The 20,898-nt window shown below is 38.4% G+C and overlaps 1 protein-coding gene across 3 annotated transcripts in view; it reads left to right on the top strand.

Moving 5' to 3' along the window:
- cog1 (component of oligomeric golgi complex 1) overlaps positions 1-20,898 on the top strand; it is a 24,029-nt gene extending 3,131 nt beyond the window's left edge. For 2 of the 3 annotated variants that reach the window (XM_007233733.4, XM_049467735.1), the window contains 14 exons: positions 2,345-2,589; positions 3,323-3,504; positions 4,428-4,598; positions 4,772-4,928; positions 6,604-6,814; positions 9,683-9,895; positions 10,951-11,538; positions 12,467-12,613; positions 12,975-13,136; positions 14,927-15,051; positions 15,195-15,303; positions 16,310-16,419; positions 17,369-17,450; positions 20,549-20,898. In XM_007233733.4, coding sequence (XP_007233795.3) covers positions 2,345-2,589; positions 3,323-3,504; positions 4,428-4,598; positions 4,772-4,928; positions 6,604-6,814; positions 9,683-9,895; positions 10,951-11,538; positions 12,467-12,613; positions 12,975-13,136; positions 14,927-15,051; positions 15,195-15,303; positions 16,310-16,419; positions 17,369-17,450; positions 20,549-20,686 — 2,640 coding nt within the window. In that variant the 3' untranslated portion in view covers positions 20,687-20,898. Of the gene's footprint in view, positions 1-2,344; positions 2,590-3,322; positions 3,505-4,427; positions 4,599-4,771; positions 4,929-6,603; positions 6,815-9,682; positions 9,896-10,950; positions 11,539-12,466; positions 12,614-12,974; positions 13,137-14,926; positions 15,052-15,194; positions 15,304-16,309; positions 16,420-17,368; positions 17,451-17,578; positions 18,087-20,548 lie in introns of those variants that run through there. The other variant, XM_015601426.3, reaches the window with a different exon arrangement.

Below are 20,898 nucleotides of genomic sequence, written 5' to 3'. Positions count from 1 at the left end.
TGAAGCTCTGCTGTCAAGAGCTGCCGGTGCTTCAACTCAGCATGTTTCCTTTATTATCTGATGATGCATCCTGATTATTTCATCATCCTTAGTGGGCCTTTAAGTCATGACAAGTTCACTAATGAGCAAAACATATTGGTTGAATAGGGGATCAGATTGCAAAATTAAATCAGTGGAAATGCATGCATATTATAAAGGTATTTTCAGCAACAGCTGGAATTCATTTATTTCCAAAACAGCTATTTTCCTGCATGGGCAACGCTATGCCCCCATCTCTAGTGGTTTTAGCTTATTGGTAGCATCAGCTAAAAGTGCTGCTTTTCAAAATGCTGAGGTTTAACAAATGGATGAACAAAAGTTCATACTTATCATGTTTCACTACTCTCCAAGTCCATTTCACACCTCCTGTAATGAGCTGATTAGTTGAATCAGGTGTGCTGAGACTTTTTTGTGGTGTCAGAGAAACCAACACATTTATATTTATAATGCAGTTGGTTTTTAAGGCCAAATTTCCTTTGAGACTGTAAGTATGTGACTCAAAATGGTCATTTATCGTGCTGAGAAAAAGTCATTAAACCTAAAAATACAAACCAATCTAGCCCTGTGTGAAAGTGTTTGTCCCCTAAACTTGGTTGTGTCGTCCTTGGCGGCAACAACTGCAATCAAGCTTTACTGAACAAAGAAAATTAGTCTTTTACATCTCTGTGGAGGAATTGTTATCCACTCTTCTTTACAGAATTGTTTAATTCAGCCACATTGAAGGGTTTTCAAGCATGAACTGCCTGTTCAAGATTACACCACAGCATCTCATTCAGACTTAACTAAACTAAACAAAAAATATATTAGAAAGCATTCACACAGGCTGGATTTTACTTTGTTTTTCAATGAGATACCTCTGTAAAATTGTTTAAAGCTCACCTTCCGCGAAAATCCGATTTTTCTTGTTTTTTGTGGAATACAGTAGGTCTCTCCGAGTTGAATGTGTACACCTGCACATTAAACTGTTTTGCAGCCCCCATTGTCTGCAGGAGCTAAGCAAAGAAATCCCCCCTCCCCCCCTCCGAAAAACGGGTGAATTTTGAATTATCTTTCTGCCTACGTAGGCAGAAACTCACAGACCAGCCCACCTTGGCTCGAGAAACTCCCAGAGGCGGAGCTGAAGCGACGCAACATCACCGCTCATCAGTTAGGAGGTGGGAGGCAGTGAGCGGCAGAGCGGTGGAGGGGCGTCGCAGTGCTCCTAGCCAATCAGAGGAGAGATATTTGCATGCTGTTTGCATGTATGAATATTCATGAGCAAAGCTGGAATCCGGTCATTTTGGACACACCCCTAAAACAGTCCATTAAAAAAGAGCTATACAGAGACACCTGAGCACTTTTTTTTTTACAAAAACGGCTCACATGTCATTCATTCATACTAGAGACCACAACTACACATTTTAAAATGAAAGAAAAAACGACGGAAGGTGAGCTTTAAGAAAATAATTGTTTTTTTTTTATTAAAGTCTGTAGTTACTAAAATATGTAACTTAATGTTAAGGGAATGGACAGAGAACAGTATCTTCCCTAACACTTATTCAGCTAACGTTAGTTTATCTGTGTTCTATTAGTTTATCTAGTTGGGGGGTGTGGGGGCAACGTTTTTTTACACAGGGCTGGATTGGTTGGGATATTTTTTTTTTTTACTTAATAAATGAAATCAAGTGTTTTTTTGTATTTACTCTATATTTGTCTAATATTATAGTTTGTTTGATAACCTAAAAAATGTAACTATGACAAAAATGCAAAAACAAACTAAATAGATAAGGGGGCACATACTTTTTCATGCCACTGTATTTGCTTAGAATATTTATTATAAAATATATTTAGCTTCTATGCAGTGAAGACACACTTGCAGATGAATGAAAACTCACTTGTGTACTTTTATAGTGAGCACACAAGCGGTGGGAAGCCATTGTTGTGGTGTTTGGGGAGCAGTGGGGATTGAGGGCCTTACTCTAGGGCCCAACAGTGCAGCTTCCAACCTTGTTTATCGAAACTGCAGCCCTAATCACTGAGCCACCACTTCCCCTGTTTTACCAGACATGTCTTAGTTGATCGGCTGAATCTGAGGTCAAAGATCAAACACGTTCTTTTGATTTTTCCCCTAATTGTTCTTTAAGTGCTTTAGTGGTCGTTTAGGCTGGTGTTGTTTTAATTGTTTAATTGTTCAGTTGTTTTAGAATAAAGCAACAGTTTCAGCTTTACAGAAGGTAAACAGTCTTTGCTGATGTTTTAATTTATTTTTATTTTAGTTCTTTAGTTTCAGTGAATTTTGTGTGTTTTGTTTTTGTGTGTCTGACAGGATCAGAAACAGTCCAAAGAGAAGTTTTACACCATAGCCTCACAGATAAAGCTCCTCTTGGAGATACCTGAGAGGATATGGAGCGCTATGGAGGGCTCTCAGTACCTGCAGGCCACGCAGCTCTACCTGCTGTGCTGTCACCTCCACAGCCAGCTGCATCTGGAGGGAGGCAGTCCACTCTACAGCCCTGTCCTCTCACGCTTCCCCATACTGGTGCGGCAGGTGGCAGCAGCCGGCCATTTCAGGTATGTTGTAAAACTCTGATATGCTGTGGAAATGCCAGCCTGTTAGTCTTAACAGTATCTAGAACCAGAACTAAACATGGTGAGGCAGCTTTCAGCCATAATGCTGCAGTTTGACTTAATCTACTTTTGCACACTTTTAGTACTTGTGTTTGTTTATTTATTTATTCTATTTTGATTGTTTATTAATTCTAATTGTTTAGGTAAAATTTTATGTTCATTTTTTTTTATAATATTTCCTTTTTTATTAACTTTATTATTTTAATTATAAGGTTTTGTAACTTTTTTTTTTATAATTTCTCTCTTATGTCTTTTTGCAAATCTGTTTGTACAAACAATAAGTTGGAATTGTGCTTTAAGGGTCCTTGCTGTGCCTAATGTGGGAGTTTGGGAAGGGAATCTGTTCATTAACTCTTAAGCTATTTTGTTGGCCTTAAAAAAATACATTGTACACATATAGTTTTTTTTTGTTGCATCAGTTTTCACGGAATAAAAATGCTTATAAATTTGACCTAACTTAACATTTTTTGACTTATTATTTTGCCAGATTTTGTTGATTTCCCCCCAAAAAAGTCACAGGCATTCATTATGTGCCACAAGATTTCGCTCTGTTTATGGCCCTTTCACTGTCGTCTGTGTGAACTGAGAACTGGTCATGATGGTCATCCCCACTTTTCCCTCTGCTTCTGTTCATACAGAGAAAGCTGTTTAATTACGTCACCTCCTCTTTCTGCAGATCCACCATCCTGTTGGACAGTAAGTCAGTTCTGCGAGGCCGGGCAGTGTCAGACCAGGCTATTGCTGAAGCTCTGGTGTCCACCATGCTCCTGGAGGACAGTTCACCTCGACAGGCCCTTGCTGATTTCCTGCTGGCCAGGAAAGCTTCCATTCAGCAGCTTCTCAACCAGCCCCAACATGGTACACACACATACTCACAATTTTACTCAAAAATATATATTTTTTTCAGTGTTTTAGCGTGTGTAATTTATGTAATGTTGAAATAATTTGTAGTGCCTCTGTAAAGTAGCCTTGTTTATGGAATTATTAATATTAATCTGAAGAGATTAGGCGGAGACCAAAATTAAGTCCCCTTATTAGTTTTCCTGTATATTTGATCTTTTTGTAACTATGACTGAGGAGCTCAATCTCAACACTCATTCCTGTTACCTAAATATATTTTTAGATTTATTTTTGTTTTTGTTTATTTTTAAAATACAAAGTATGGAGAAATCACTAGAATGTGCCCAGTGTCCTCATGCTATTAGCATAGCAGCCATTTAGCCATTTTACATGTTTTTGCTAATTCTATGCTAAAAACTCATTCCTGTTAACTTCATTTCAAAACATAAAAAGTAGCAGGAGTGAGTGTCAGTAACAGGAATAAGTGCCATTAACAGTTTTTTAAATATAAATTAAAGACTTTCTTGAGAGAAAATTATAGGAATTAGTGGACTTGCTTTTAAACATGGTCTTTAAACGTCACATGAGTTTTGGTAACAGAACTAAGAAAAATGTAACAGACTTTAAGAAATTAAGTAAAGCTGCCTGAATTTGACCAGTACATGTTTTGAATAGTTAAATACATGTGTTACTAGATTCAGAGTTGAAAAATAAGTTTAAATTTCGAGTTACAAAAAGCAAATGGCACCCATTTGGTGGAATGGCCCTTATATAAAGATATGTTATTATTAATATAATTATTACACAGCGTTAGAAAGGTTATTACTAGTGTGTACACTAATATGCCAGAAGTCATGGAACAGCAGTATGTAAATTCATTATAAAGTGTAACCTCAGGGGATGGCATGGGAACCACAACACCTGTCCTCTGGTTACTGTAGGAGCTGGGATTAAAGCACAGGTGTGCTCGTTGGTGGAGCTGCTGGTGACCACTCTGTATCAGGCCTATGCCGTGTTCTACCTGCCTCCAGAGGGCCGGGGGGTGGAGCCTGGCCTGAGCTGTGGATTGCTTTTCACCACACTGGAAAACGTCACCTCCACCACATCCACTGGTGAGCAGTCTGGATGAATGCACAAAAACTACTAATTTACTGATTTTATTAATAATTCATATATTTGTTGAATTAATTAATTTATATATATTGTCAGTATTTGTAAATACAGATGTCAGCTGATTTTCAGAGACTAATAAGGACTTTTACTGTGTGTTTCCTGGGTGCTGTAGCTAAGGGCCGTAAGGTCCTGCATGGCGAGGGCAGCGCGGGGAGCTGGTTTAAGTATCTGCCTCAATCAGTCACTGACTTCCAGCCTGTCCTGCGTACATTAGCCAAGCCCATACAGCATGACCAGCTACGAGACACTCTGCAGCAGTGGATCGACACGTGAGTGAACTCTACATTCTACTTCTACATTCTTTCACCAGAAATCACCAAACCAGTGGATTTATACTTTCTCTTTCTATATTATATTATATTTAGGTCCACTTGTGGGCCTATTCCACTGTGGTCTTCTGATTTCTCCTGTAAGCTCTTATCTAATATATAAAATACCAGTCAAAAGTTTGGACACACTTTAAATTCAGTGTTTGTTTGTTTTTTTCATTATTTTAAAATGTTCTGCATTAAGATTAATTATTAATTATTCAGATTAATACTGAAGTCATCCAAACTATAAGGAATTTGCACATCTTGGCTGGATTTTCTCTTTATGAGGGAGAGTCACCTGGCTTTCAGTTAACAGCTGTGCTGAACTTATCAAGAGTTAATTTCTTGAATTTCTTGCCTCTTAATGTGTTTGAGAGCATCAGTTGTAAAGTTGTGAAGAGGTAGAGTTACAGGTATACAGTGAATAGCTCTTTTTGAGTAATGTTCTAATCCAGATTATGAGAAGCAACTACTCAACTAAGGAAAAAAAAATATTTTAAGAAATGAACATCAATAGGGCTGGGTATCATTTTAAAATGTTCAATACCGCTACTGATGCATTACTTTAAATTTATTACCGATACAATACTTTGAATTCGGTACCGATACTCAATCGATACTTTTTTGATACCTTTTCTGCATTTAGTGCGTTTCATGTATGGAAAACGAGCACTGAAGTTTTTTTTAGACCTTTCTGTACTTTCGTACCGTGACAATTCGGTCTGTGCCTTTTTGGTATCGAAGTTTGATACCCAGCCCAACACATCAGTCAATCCAAAAAATTACAAGAACTTTAGAGTATCCTCAAGTGCAGTCACAAGGACCAACAAAAACATTAAGATTAAACTGGCTCTTATCAGGACTGCCACAGGAAAGAAAGAACAAGAGTTACCTTAATGCTTCAGAGTATTTTGCTTTGTTTTTCACCTTTAAGTTACTACATGATTCCTTATGTGTTCCCTCATTGTCTGGATGACGTCAGTACTCATTTACAATCTAAAAAAAAAAAAAAACCCCAAAAAAAACTAAACATTTTTTTAAAAACACTTTTGTCTAGTGCTGTACACTGATCAGCTGTATCATTAAAAACACAATGATGGTTTGGTTTCAGTGGCATCTGTCCTGGGGTGAATATATTAGGCAGCAAGTCAGTTCTTGAATTTGAGATGTGAACAATTGCAAGAATCTGAGACTATTCAGCAAGCTCCAGATGGTGAGGGCTAAACGACTGAATTAGAACATCTCTAAAACATCAGGCAGGTTTTGTGAAGTGGTCAGTACCTAGTGAATGTGCTCCAAGAAAGGACAGCTAATGAACCGGTGCCAATGTGTTTACTAATGTTTATGAAGGCCCCACCTCACAACTTACAGGACTTACACATCTGTTAAAAATGTCTAGATGTTAGGTACCACAAAACACCTTTAGAGGTCTTGTAGACTTCATGTTTACACACTATTACGCAGCAAGTTCAGATGTTTTGGCTGATCAGTGTAGATCTTTAATCCAGTTTAATGTTAACTGGTAATACATTTGTGCTAATTATTGACTATGGAATACGGAAAAGATTGGTACATCTTGCTGTATTTTTTATGTTTAATTAATGTACTTCTATACTGAATATTGGTTGTGCAGGTGTAAGGAGGATATCCGTGCAGGTGTGAGCAGTCTGCTGGTGTATGTGAAGACTCTGAAGGCTCTGGCTGCGATCAGGGACGCAGTGTGGGAGCTGCTGAGCAGCGAGTCCATCAGCCTGCACTGGAGTGCTGTTTGTTTGCGGCTGCTGGATAAACCGCTCTGCCTGTGGGATGACCTGCTGCAGCAGCTGTTCCTGCAACGACTGCAGGTATAAACACACACACTCACATAACACATAGAGACCAGCACACTCTGAATACTGTAGCAGTAGCTTATCTAAGGTTTGCACATTCAATAGGGTTTAAAGTGAATGGTTAAAATGCTTTAGAGAATAATGAAATGCGCACAGTTTGACTCTTGCCCCGTATGTACATAGTCACCCAAGCCTGGGTGATGGGAGATTTAGTGCCAGTCAAAAGTTTGGACACTCCTTGTCGTTCAGTGTTTTGAATGACACACCTTCTCTTTTTCAGTGTTTTCTTTATTTTCATGACTATTTTTACATTATAGATTCTCACTGAAGGCATCAAAACTATGAATGAACACATGTGAAGTTATGTACTTAACAAAAAAAGGTAAATAACTAAAATATATATATATATATATATATATATATATATATATATATATATATATATATATATATATATATTCTAGTTTCTTCGAAATAGCCTGCTTTGCACACTCTTGGCATCATTCTCTCAATGAGCTTCAAGAGGTGGCCACCTGAAATGGTTTTCCAACAGTCTTGAAGGAGTTCCCAGAGGTGTTTAGCACTTGTTGTCTTTACCTTCACCCTGTGCTCCAGCTCACCCCAAACCATCTGGATTGGGTTCAGGTCCGGTGACTGTGGAGGACAGCTCATTTTTTAAGTACAGACAACTCCACATGTGTCCATTCATAGTTTTGATGCCTTCAGTGAGAATCTACAATGTAAATAGTCATAACAAAAATTAAGAAAACGCATTGAATGAGAAGATGTGTCCAAATTTTGCCCTGTACTGTACATTGTAAATGAATACTGATGACTTAAATGTGTTAAACAAACAAACATACACTGTGAAGCATTTAGCTGCTCTTATCTAGGGAGCTGTAAACTTGTGCTTTCTGAGGCTGGTAACTCTTTCTTATCCTTTCCTGGACAGTCCTGATGAGAGCCAGTTTCATGGCAAGGTTTTTTGTTAGTCTTTGTGATTGCCCATGAGGATACTTTCAAGTTGACTGACCTTCGTTTCTTAAAGTATTTTTTTATTAAACTTAGTTTTGTAGTTCTTACCATTATATGGATTAGAACATTACTCAAACAGAGCTATTCACTGTATACCAACTCTACCTCTTCACAACTTTACAACTGATGCTCTCAAACACATTAAAACCAAGAAATTCAAGTAATTAACTATTAACAAGTTCAGCACAGCTGTTAACTTAAGCATTTCCAGGTTACTTTACCTCATGAAGCTCAATGTGAAAATCAAAGCAGAGATGGGCACAGCTGTCATCCTATCAAGAGGTGGCAGTTTGGCGAATCAAAATTATAAAAAATATTCTAATTTGTTTAACATAGCAGCTGGGGTATACACTGTCATGTTAAAGGTTAAACTGAGATAGCAGTATGTAAATTAATCATGAAGCCTCAGGGCATGGCTCGGGAATGTTAAAGGCACACTACGTAGGACAGGGGTATTTAATTAGAATTCAGTATGGTCCAGTTAGAGAAAATTTCGACAGGCCAAGGTCCGGACCGATTAACTTGTGTTATAATCAAGTGCTATATCCTGTAAGGTTGCTTGAACTGAATAATAATAATAATAATAATAATAATAATAAATGCCTCTCTGGTCAGATTTTGTTTACATTTCTTGCCTGTCTCTCTCTGTCGCGCTCGGCGTGACTTTAGTTTCTGCGCGTTCTCGTTTTTCCGCCCGTTCTCGTGCTCCCTATCTCCTTATAAAGGCGTTTTTTCACGGCCGCGTCCCAATTCAACAGCCGGAGCAGCGGGACCGCGACCCTCACAACACAGGTTCGATCCCGCATAAGGAGTGGTGTGTTTATTTATTTATTTTTTTCCTTACCGCGTCTGCACAGATCTGATTGACTGAAGAGAGTTTGGTGATCTTATTTTGTTGCTCTGGTGTTTTGCTGAGATGGTCTAGCTTCATATTCATAACGTTACTTTATAGAGTTGTAGTCTGGGTTTTGCTGTTTACATTTTTGTTGTTTGTGGATATATACAATGGTTATAGTGAGGTAGTATTTACGTATATTGTATCTGATTCAGGTTTTGTAAGCTTAGCTTGCAGTATATTGCTCCAAACTGAAATATAAATTTTAGTCTGGGGCTTGTAAAAGCTTTTAATATTATTTCATGCTGTGCTTGTTTTGTGGTGAGGGCTAACAGTGCTACTCTTTAAATATACTGTTTTATCAGTCTTGTTTCAGTCGTGATTACAATAAGATAAACATTTAATGCTAAAAGAGACAAGTCGATGATGCAGTTCAGATTGGTTGTAATTATTTTTGTGTGCTTTTTACTTTCTGATGGAAAAAGTCGCTTATATTCAGGTGGATTTTCCACTATTTATGTAGTACATTTTAGTAGTAATCACAGTCTACTGTATATATGAAAAAAAAATATGTATATGCTTATAAACAGTTCTCTATATAATGCATTTCCTTTCACAATTATCATAACTTTGTAAACATATAATCCACAATGTTATATTGGTATTGTAGTTTAAAAATGCGGGGAGACGGATGGGGGGGTTACGACAGTGCTGTATACATTTATTACACTCTGCAACTGTAGGGGGAGCCTAAGAGCACAAAATCTCAATCCTACCTAGTGGAGCTTTAACAGATCAGACTCATGATGTGCAGGTAGCAGTTAATTGTAAAGCCTGAATTTAAAGTTTACTTTTGTTCATATTTGTTCAGAACAGTGTGTCTCACTTTTTATTAGCAGTGTGTTAATATTGACTGTGGTACTGGTTGGATGAGCTCAGCAGGATTATTAGGAAGGCTACAGGTCTGTTGTCTTGTGTACACAGTGTGTCAGGAACTCTTGCTGTATCTACAGGCGATCACTCAGGAGGGGGCAGAGGGGATCTCCAGCAGCTCTAGGCAGCTCCTCTCCTCCGCCCTGCGGGACCTGGAGGTTCAGTCTCAGTCTGCAGGACTCAGCCGCGGGGTTCAGTACGAGAGTGATGTAGCTGCGTTCTTGTGGGCGGAGTCTCAGGGAGACCTGCCGAGTGACGCGGCCTGGGTCAGCGTGTCCCAGCGAAGTCCACAGGTACATTATACTGAGTGTTCAGTGTGATCACAGTATCTCACTAGCCCATGTTTTGCATTAGGCATGGTTAGGCCTGTCACTATTAGATTTTTTTGTAAACGATTTATCATCCCAGAAATAATTGCGATAAACAATATTATTGTCTTTTTAAGACAAATTAAATGCCACTGATATAATGGAAATATCATAGCATAACAAAGCAATTATACCCTTTTAAAGACAACACAATTTAATTATCATACTTTAGGAAATATTAACTATTTTCTTTACCTACTGCAGTCTGTGCACAACATTGATCTGGTACTGCATGACTAAATACTTGTTACTGCTATATACAGGGGTTGGACAATGAAACTGAAACACCTGTTATTTTAGTGTGTTTAGTTTTCATGGCTAAATTGGAGCAGCCTGGTGGCCAATCTTCATTAATTGCACATTATTGCACCAGTAAGAGCAGAGTGTGAAGGTTCAGTTAGCAGGGTAAGAGCACAGTTTTGCTCAAAATATTGCAATGCACACAACAGTATGGGCGACATACCAGAGTTCAAAAGAGGACAAATTGTTGGTACACGTCTTGCTGGAGCATCTGTGACCAAGACAGCAAGTGTTTGTGATGTATCAAGAGCCACGGTATCCAGGGTAATGTCAGCATACCACCAAGAAGGACCAACCACATCCAACAGGATTAACTGTGGACGCTGTAAGAGGAAGCTGTCTGAAAGGGATGTTCGGGTGCTAACCCGGATTGTATCCAAAAAACATAAAACCACGGCTGCCCAAATCACGGCAGAATTCAATGTGCACCTCAACTCTCCTGTTTCCACCAGAACTGTCCGTCGAGACAATACATTATTGTGGTCTAAAACCAGGTGTTTCAGTTTCATTGTCCAACCCCTGTACTTACTTAACATTGTATCAAAGTGTCAAATCTTCAGTGTTGTGGTGTAAATATGAATTATTTACAAAATCATGAGGGGTGTACTCACTTTTGTGTGAGAAACTGTGCAGTTTTTCTACAGCACACACTATAATAATGTTTTGCCCCTATCAAACAGCCGTATTCTCAGGTGAAGAGTGGTCTGACCATGAAGACCCAGGCCCTCACACCCTGCATCCAGACCTTCTGCTCCGCCCTCGATTCCAAACTGAAGGCCAAGCTGGAGGACCTACAGCACTACTTACCTCCGGAACCCCCCGGCAAGGATCAGTGTGAGAGCGCGCCTGCTGCAGGCTCCTCCTCTTTTAGCCGTTTCACGGACGCAGCAGCTGTGGAGGAGGCTCTGAGGGAGCACTGCTTGGCCTGTGTAAGAGATATTCTGTCCAGTGTGCGCTCTGAGCTGACTGTTCTGCAGGCAGAGCCGGCGGGGTCGTGGCGGATGAGCGCAGTGTTGTTCATGGCGAGACTGTGTCAGTCCCTGGGAGAGCTGTGCCCCAGCCTGAGACAGTGTGTTCTCGGTCAGCAGGGTGACGCTGCGGACGCTGCAGGCAGAAACACACCCCGGCAGGGCAAAAAGCTCGGTAAAAGCAGTGCGGCCAGAGGGGCGGAGCTTAGTCCAGCTCAGGTGAAATGGGCCGGACTGAAGGATGAACTGCTGACCTGCAGTACGGAGGCATATCGCATTTGGAGCAATGCAGTATCCAAGGTTAGATGCACTCAAACACAGACACACAAACACACTGTAAGCATTTCAAAAGTGTAACCACAGTCAAGAATACTTGAATGCTCAAATGCAAGTAAATCAATTGTTTATAGGGTGAAAAAATACTGACATTAAAGACAAGTTGTTTTTTTTTTTTATTGTTTTTTGTTTTTTTTTTACATTTAAAAATAGCAATTTGTTTAATTTTCTAAAACATTAGTCTAAGAGAAGTCCTAAGACATGGAAAAGAATACACAGGTTCTGATTACAGTTGATTTGATGGTAATTAAAAACAACAAGTTTAATATTACAATGCTCATTATCCAACTATACAAATTAAAACTACACCAGTTATGTATTTGAATGGAATACATACAGTGGTGCTTGAAAGTTTGTAAATCATTTTAGAATTGTCTAGATTTCTGCATGAATATGCATGAAATGACCTAAAAGTCAGACTGATCAACAGTTACCAGAAACATTCAGTTGCAGGTATTGCTGCAACTCAGATACTGAAAGTAAAGGTTCACATACTTTTGCCACTCACAAATATGCAATATTGGATCATTTTCCTCAATAAATAAATGACAAAAATAGTATACTTAGTCTCATTTGTTTAACTGGGTTCTCTTTATCAACTTATAGGAATTGGGTGAAAATCTGTTGATGATTACAGTCATTTTTATGCAGAAAATCACAAACTTTCAAGCACCACTGTAAGCGTTCCAAGTTTTTTAAGATTTACATTGCTGTGAAAGTGTATATTGCTCTTGTAACCACTGTGTTGCTGTGATACTGTTTATCTTTTAGTTATCATAAAAATAAGAAATCTGCACGTTAGGAGTGGTCTAGTCAACTTCCCAACTTAGAGTTGTTGAAACGCTTTGTGTGTTGGGGTGATGTTCTTATGGTGTGTGTGTGTTTGTGTTAGGTACTGATAGGCAGTTTTGCCATCTCTCTCCACGCTGGCTCTGCTGGTTCAGTTCTATCAACTGCTACACACTGGGAGGAACTGGAGATCCAGGAGGAGGCGGAGTCAGGAAACACGGTCATGTCCAAAATCCACCTACCTGTACAGGTAACCAACTCAGAATTACAATAACATTAGCCATCAAAGGAACAAGGTTCAAAGGAAGTTATGTTGTGGCATGAACTTCACAGGACCTTTAAAGGTGTCCTGTAGATTCTGGCGCCAAGTCCTGTAAGTTGTTAGGTGGGGCCTCCATAGTCATTGCTTAACCCTTTTCTTTTTGTTTCAGCAGTAAACTGACTGTTCACTTGCTGCCTAATAATAAACACCCCTCAACAGGAGCCGCTGGAACCAGATCATCAATGTTAATCCTGTTATTCACCTGGCAGTGGTTTAATGATATGGCTATTTGACGTACACAGAGTTTGTGACTTTGCTTTTCTGTGTTTCTGTGTTTTTCTCACTGTAGCCTTCCTGGTATGTTCAGTCTCTGCTGTTCCAGCTGTGTCTGGAGGTGAACAGGGTCGGGGGTCACGCTCTGCCGAAGGTTACTCTGCTGGAGCTGCTGAAGGGCTGTGTGGATCAGGTGCTGAGTGAATATGAAAAACTCACTCAGCAATCAGAGGGCAAGGTAAGCGTTCAAGCGTTCTATTCTCCCGACACTCCTAAATACACTGCTGTTTAACCATGCTTCCTGACTGGTAGATTTTATATCCTCTGCCTGAGCTCACCCAAACACAGGCACAGGCTTCACAGATTTTGTGTAATGGGCAAAATAATACTATAATAATATGGTTATTGGTTTGTAAGCGCTGCATCGTTGCTAGGTTACCTGTATGTGGCGGAGTAATACATGGAGAGCTTCGGTTATAGTGCCTTACTAGCTGGTAATGGCACTCATAAAACGCCTCAGTCAATCACATTGCAGGGTCCGAATTAACTGTGATATAATGCTACTTTCCTCCACTTTATTTTTCTCAAACCTGTCAACACAGCATCTCTGTGCTAAATACTCCAGTGCACTCACTCTCTCTTTTTTATGTGTATCTCTCTCTCACCCACATACACATTCAGGTGCATGCATTCACCCGCAGAGCTGTGGGCATGTTTATTTTTTTTCCATACTATTAAGCACACCAGATTCTAAGGGGCACGTCTAAGGCACGTCTATTTTCTGGCGTATTTTCATACATGAGGCGCACCGATTATAAGACGCATTATGCAACACTAGTAAGGAACAGGAGTGTTGCCATGTTTTTCTTCTTATTTAGCAGGTCTCACTGCTGGGTGGTGGTTTGGGGTGGGGGATTTAACCTAAAGCTAAGCTAAGTAAACAAAATTGTAATTCTTATATATATAGCTTGATGGCAAAGCTGCATGAGCAGGGGTTCGAACCTGCGACCTCCCGCTCATAGTGGCAGTGCTTTAGACCTCTGGACCACTCTGCGAGCACTAAACTGAGGAACCATTAGTGTCTCGGTAAGCCAGGGTGATATTAGCTAACAGTTCTTCTCATGTAGCTTTTTTTTAACACAGTAAACAAGCAGACTACAGACTAATAATACTCACCTCTGAACGATGAAAAAGCTAGCGCTTAGCGCGGTTAACGGCTAATATTGCTCCAGCATTGCTAGCCGGGGCTAGCAACAGGCTACAGTCCGCTATAATCACCTCTGAACAGCAAAAGACCTAGCGATTAGCACAGGTAGTGGCTTATGCTAAGGCTGCTCCAGCAAGTATACCTTATAGTACGAAAAAAAAACAGTACTTATAAAACTCTTAAGTTTGGCAGTTCTGAACTTTGTCAAAACCCTGTCGAGCCGAGCTCAAGAAAATCATCTGTGTGCAGGCCTACTTTTTTTTTTTTTAAAGTAATTTTTAATTTTATATAAATCTGCTGTGCTCACACACCAGCTCTTTCACTCCTCTGCATTACACTTGACCTGCAGCGCTGTGTGTATTCTACTGATAGATCAACCAAATCGAGCCAGGCTACATGCCTAATACTACATGTTTGTTCAGAAAGTATTTAAGATTTTAAACCTTGTTAATTTACTATAGAGTAGAAGAAAGTCTTTCACACATTGTTGTATGCTATTTTTCAATGTTTAGGCCTGTGAATAATTGTTCTCATTGTTCATGTGTTAATTAGCGGAAGGTCAATTCTTAAGCCTATGCTTCTTCTGTATTGCACTGTTCATTTGTATTATTTTGAACAGATTTCGCGCATTTAAACAATTTGGAATTAAAAAGGTCAGTTTTAACTATATACTTACTAAAAAGCGGTGTGTTCAAATCAGATATGATCAGATATTATCCCTTTTGTATTGATTGTAAAGCATTCTTTGGTTTGCGATCAGCAATATATCTGTTATTTTAATTCTTCGTTTATTATAAATCTTATCTGTCTCTGTGTTTCAGGAGATGGTGCCCCCTATCACTCAGAACAGAGCTCTGCAGCTCCTGTTTGACCTGCGCTTCCTCTCAGCCACTCTGGGCTCTCGGCTGGAGGAGGGGAAGAGCTCTCGATCGCAGCAGGACCCCAGGTACCCCTCTAACCATTCGTCTCTGCTAAAAAAATATGCTAAAACTCCAAACACAATTGATGATGTGTCCTGTCTGTTTCTTTAGCCATTCTAATCCATATTTAGAAAAAGGTTTTGTGAAAAAGTTCCATTTAATATTTCAGGGTTCAGGAGATCTGTGACTCCTTGGAGAGCCATATTGACCCGTTTGATCTGGACGTGTTCACCCCTCATCTTAACAGCAACCTGAACCGGCTAACTCAGAGAACCTCAGTAAGTAGACAGAGATTCCAGCAGTGAGGGTTGTTGTATTTTAAAGCAAAATGATAGAGAATTGGGAATTGTTTAGTCCTGGGATATCCTAAGACTGTACCGTTATTTCATATCAGTGTATGCAGTGGTGCTTAAGAGATTGTGAACCTTTTAGTATTTTCTATATTTCTGCATAAATATGCCCTAAAACAGGGTTGTTACAAAGTAGTAGAGTCATTGTCTTGCTGCATGACCCACCTACTCTTGAGATTCAGTTAATTGATGTCCTGTTTTTTTCCTTAATCATTCTCTGATATGATTTAGATTCATTGTTTCATCAATGAAGGCATATACACAAATGTTTGCCACTCAAAATATGTGATGTGATTCATTTTCCATAATAAATAAATAACCATGTATAATATTTTTGTCACATTTGTTTAACTGGGTTCTTTATGTACTTTTAGGACTTTAAAAAAAATGTCTTTTCATGTCAATATTATATTGTTTAGACCAAAATTAAAAAGAAAATATCTATTAAGCAAAATGATGGCCATATTGTTTAGTTCTACACGTTCCTATAGTAATGAAGTTCAGTTTGTGCCTTAAGCTCCCCTAAAGGACACTGTTTACACATCAGGGAAACAGAACAAAACTTTAGTTAAAGTCTCTTAGGGATTGTGCAGTGTATTTATTATCATTTGGTGTAAGAACTTCCTCTGACAAAGCATTCAGAGGCTCAAATATCTCGTTCAGTTCCTCAGGTATAACAGTTCAGAGTAAATTTACCTGTTTGTCAGAACTTCTTCCATTTGTCAAAAGATGACCTGTAATGACATGTGACCTGATCTGCTTTAGACACACACAAATTGGTCATATTAGATCATAATGAAACAGTAATGAAGGGACTTCCACTTCCCTTCATATTCAGCTGGAAGTGTTTCAGTGTTGTCCTGTGAGGTTAATGTAGTTTTTATCTTATCTCAGTTGTTTCCCTTGTTTTGATGAAGGTTAATGTTGTTTGCAGGTGCTCTTAGGTCTTTTAACCGGCACAGAAAAGCAGTTTACTCCCAGAAGCAGCAGCATCGGCTCTCAGGAACCATACAACATCCTTCCCCTGGCCAGCAGCCAGATCCGGTGAGCATGTGTACACCTCTGTTAACTAGATTCATGTAGAAGTGGGCAGTATCACAATACTTTATTGTTTTGTAAATCAGATATAATGAGAATATGAACCAGTTAGGTCCAGCATTACATTATTGACTTATTAAACAGTATATGAACATATGAACCTCAATCATTTTTAAAGACACTTAAAATGTTCTGTTCTGTTTCTGGTAATACTTTACAATAAGGGTCGCAAACAACAGGACTTATAACCGTATTAACCATTGTTAAAGGTAATTTTTAAAGTAATGTCTGTAATTATTCATTGAAACTATTTTATTATTAAACATTACTAAATGTGAATGCTTAATAATGTTTTAAATAGGGCTGTCAACGTTAAAATGTTAACACATGCATTTAATTTGGAATCAGTAATGCGTTATTTTTTTCAAGTTAATTACGCCACTAAATTTGATCCCAGCTTTCACCACAACCTGCCCTGCCCACGGTTTTTTAATTGACACCACTAATATAAATATAATTGCACTTTACATTTCTTACATTTATTATTTTATTTACATTTAAATATCCACTATAAAAACTTGCTACTTAAGAAGAACAAGTGCCATTAATCACAATTAGTCACAGAATATTGTCCTGATTAATTGGATTAATTTCCTTAATCGATTCACGCCACTAGTCTTAAATGATAATGAATCGAAACTGGTATCTAAATATTCTTATATAATATTAAATAATATTATAAGCTGCTTTATGTTTGGAAGTAATGTTTTTTATTATCTTTGTATCAGTGGCATAGAATATTGTTTTTGCAATTATCTGGGATATACAGTATATGGGATATATCAATATATCTTTCAATTAAATTTGGTAACTCTGTCCCTGTTTCTCTAGAACAGAATGTTTTGTACTTTTCTTGTACTTATATAATAACAGTTCTTTCTCTTGTGTGTGGTAGATTTGGTTTACTGCCGCTGAGTATGACCAACTCCCGGAAAGCCAAATCAGCCACTCGATCGTCCGACATCACCAGACCACTCGTAAGTAGAATCCATGGCTTTAAGAGTGCATGGTGAAACTTCTTGCTTAGTCAAGCAGAACACTTTCGAATAATGAATAAGAACAGTAGTGTGTTATTCCTCATGCTTTCACACTCTGCACTTTTCAGTTTGAGTTCTGAAGTCGTAAGATGGTGAAGCAGAAGATCTGGAGGTTCTGGGTGATGTTATGATGCTGTGTGGTTTTGCTGTGTTTGCTTGCAGTGTGGTTTGCAAGAGACAGCTTTACTTTTGTATTTATTAGGGCTGTCAAACTATTAAATGTATCATATGTGATTAATTACATTCCTGGCTGTGGTGACCCGGGTCTTTCTGTGTGGGGTTTGCACGTTAAAAAATGACGGCACGTTCAGGCGGATTGGGAACCAGTTGAAATTGCCCACTAGGTGTGAGTGTGTGAGTGAGTGTGTTTGTGTGTCTGTCTGCCCTGCGATGGATTGGCGGCCTGTTCAGGGTTTATACTATACTATATTTTGCCCGATGCCAGCTGCGATAGCCTCCAGCTAACACCCTGTTTGTAAAGGCAGACTGCATGCAATGCATTTTAAACACCTGCTGCTGAAAGATTTTAGTAATTGATGTGTGTCCTAATACTTCTGCACATATAGTTTATCTCACCGTTATCCAACGAAAAACAAGATAAAAATCTCAATTGTTGTTGAATTTTAGTTTACTACATAATTTGAACACACATTGTATAACAATTTCTTGTTAAATGGACCAATAGAAGTTCTCTAAAATTACCTGAAATAAACTCTTATTACATTGACTTTCACTGAGAGTTAAGGTTTTATCTCTCTTCTGTAAAGTTTTAGAGATGCATGTTTTTCATCAGACAGCAGCAGTATACTAGTCGTGGATCAGCTCCACCTGGCATCACATAGAGTCTATTTTAAGGGGACTACCGATATCTAATGTTAAAGAACAGTTCTCTAGTATTTACTGGTGATTTGAGTGTGTGATGTAGTTTGAAAACATTTCAGGTGCAGTTTCTCTTTTTCGAATATCATGAAAAAAAAAGGAAATGTGTAGCTTACATTAGTACAGAGGCCAAGGCTAACTTTTAAAAGTTGTTGCTAAGCTGGAGGAGATGGAGGCATCAAGATTTAGTAGCTGAAGGTGCATTTATTTTGGGTAACTGTTTATTATATCATTTCTCATTTTTTTTTTATCAACATTTTACTAGGACTTTGCTGGGACTTCTTTTAGCGTTAGCACAGGAGCTACAGAGCTAATGTAGATAACAAGTCATGAAAGCTTATATAATTAGCATCATGTCTAAATCATCACACACACACACACACACTTCCCAAAGCTTGTGGGGGTGTTCAGTAACTCTTATAGGGTTAATCTTAGTGGTTTTGACACAGTAGGGTTTCAGTTTCCCAAACAACGATTAAGCTTATTTGTAGGCCGTGTGGGTATGTAGAGACATAGCGCTGGAGCACTAGAGTTCAGTAACTTAGCTGCTGGTTAACTAGTTATCTTTAGTGTAGTGTAGTGCTGGGTGGTTTAATGGTTCATCTGGTATACCGAAGGGGAATTAGAACCTGTATGCATTTGTTTTTACATACGCCATACCACTAGAGGCGCTGCAGAGCAGCGTGTAGAAGCACACAGTGTAGAACAGCGCCACCAAAGAAGACGCAAAGCTTGCTAGATAACACTAGCCAGTTAGCATAACAAGCTAACACACTGTAGTGACTGGAGCATAGACATGAATACGGACTGAAGAGAGAGGAATAAAATGGCACAATCGATCCACAGCTCTGAGAAAAGTTCCTCTAGTGCCCCAGACCAGCCCAGCATCAGTCCTGTATTTATTCAGCACAAGAGATAAAAGTCCATAAACACTGGATACAAGAAAATAATTATAGCCCTTTTAAATACATTAATACTGTAGCTTAAAGTATAATATTAATGCACACTGAACTGAATGTATTTGTTAACTGGAGACAGAACTGTGGCTGATTTTAATACTTTAATGCCTCTAATGGCTTTAGAAAAACATTGTAAATTGATATTAAACTTGTGTGTGACTTGTGCAATAGAGCTTCCGAAAAATATTTCTTATAAATACTAAAACATTGAGTATTTTAGGTCCATTAATATGGTTTATTAAACTATTTAAAAAGGAAGCTGTGTTAAAGTTGTTGGCGCATCTCTTTTTAAGGTATATTGTTTACATTCTGATTCTGATAAGGAAGCCTGATTTCTTTATATATTGTGTATTTTTGTGGGACAAAGTAAAACCAATTAGTAATTAAAGCCTTAATTTAAAGCCTTAGTGTTTTACAGTATGTACTCCTAACAGTATAATAAGTCACAAACCTATATTAAAGCCCAGTTATGCAAAATAAAATAAAAATGCTGTGATATACCCTGAAATCTGTTAAACATTAAATGCTGCTTCCTCTGCTGTGTGTTTCCTGTTCCATTTAGGGTGGAACAGGAAAGCTAGCTAGCTACTAAGACAAACTAATAGTGATTGTTTTATGCTTGTTAAGAACAAAATTGACATAAAACATTGAAACTACATATTAGACTATGGTAATATAGTGGTTATCATGATTTTACCAAAGGAAAATATTAATTTTTAGGTTTCCTTGGTTGCTTGTGCCGCTTGCCAGTGATCATCAGTTTTGAGTTTCTAATAATCTCAGTTTGAAGGGTCATGTATCCCCAACACTTCCCCCACTATCACTCCAGCCTAACAAGAATCGTGACACCCTATCCCTAGGCATGAATGTGCAAAACAGAGGGATAGGGCTAAATGTTGGGGCCAAGGGGTGAAAACCACTATTGTTTAGAGCATTGTTTAGAACCTGGGTGTCAGGATTTAGCCATGTTCTGTACTTCAGTGTATTTTAGATAAGGGAGAGTATATGATGATTTAGACACACAGTTAGCACCATGCTAATTGGCGTATATAGACTGATATTGCTTGTTATCTATATTAGCCTCTTAGCTTTAGTGTAAAGTTAAACATGCCCAAAACATGTCTTGGGGGATTGACTGCATCGATCCTACATTTTTCAGTGGCTTGTCTTTTTCATCATCATATTTTTATTGCTTTTCAGGCGGCTCCCTCGTCCGCTCCAGCCCCAGAAGACTCCTTCCGTCCTGGAAACCTTTTCCGACAGTTAGCCAATCAGGAAGAAGAACCTGCTGCACCGTCTCTCTTCAAATTAGGCTGGCTCTCTGGCATGGCCAAATAATAACAACAATATTAATAATGAATTAATTATTATTTTTGAATTAATTATTAATTTTGTTTTGTTTGTGGGCTGTTTTTGGGATGAGGTTTAAGGTTTTTAACAAATGCAAAGGTTGTATAAAATAATATATATTATGTAAAAATATGTTTTTGGGACGAAGTTGTTTTTATTTCTTATACTAAAAAAAATAAAGCTTTATCATTTTGCATTTC

Source organism: Astyanax mexicanus, chromosome 19, assembly GCF_023375975.1.
Source record: "Astyanax mexicanus isolate ESR-SI-001 chromosome 19, AstMex3_surface, whole genome shotgun sequence".
Lineage (NCBI taxonomy): Eukaryota > Metazoa > Chordata > Actinopteri > Characiformes > Acestrorhamphidae > Astyanax > Astyanax mexicanus.
The sequence above is the reverse complement of the archived record's forward strand: the minus strand, read 5'-3'. Positions and strand labels throughout refer to the sequence as shown.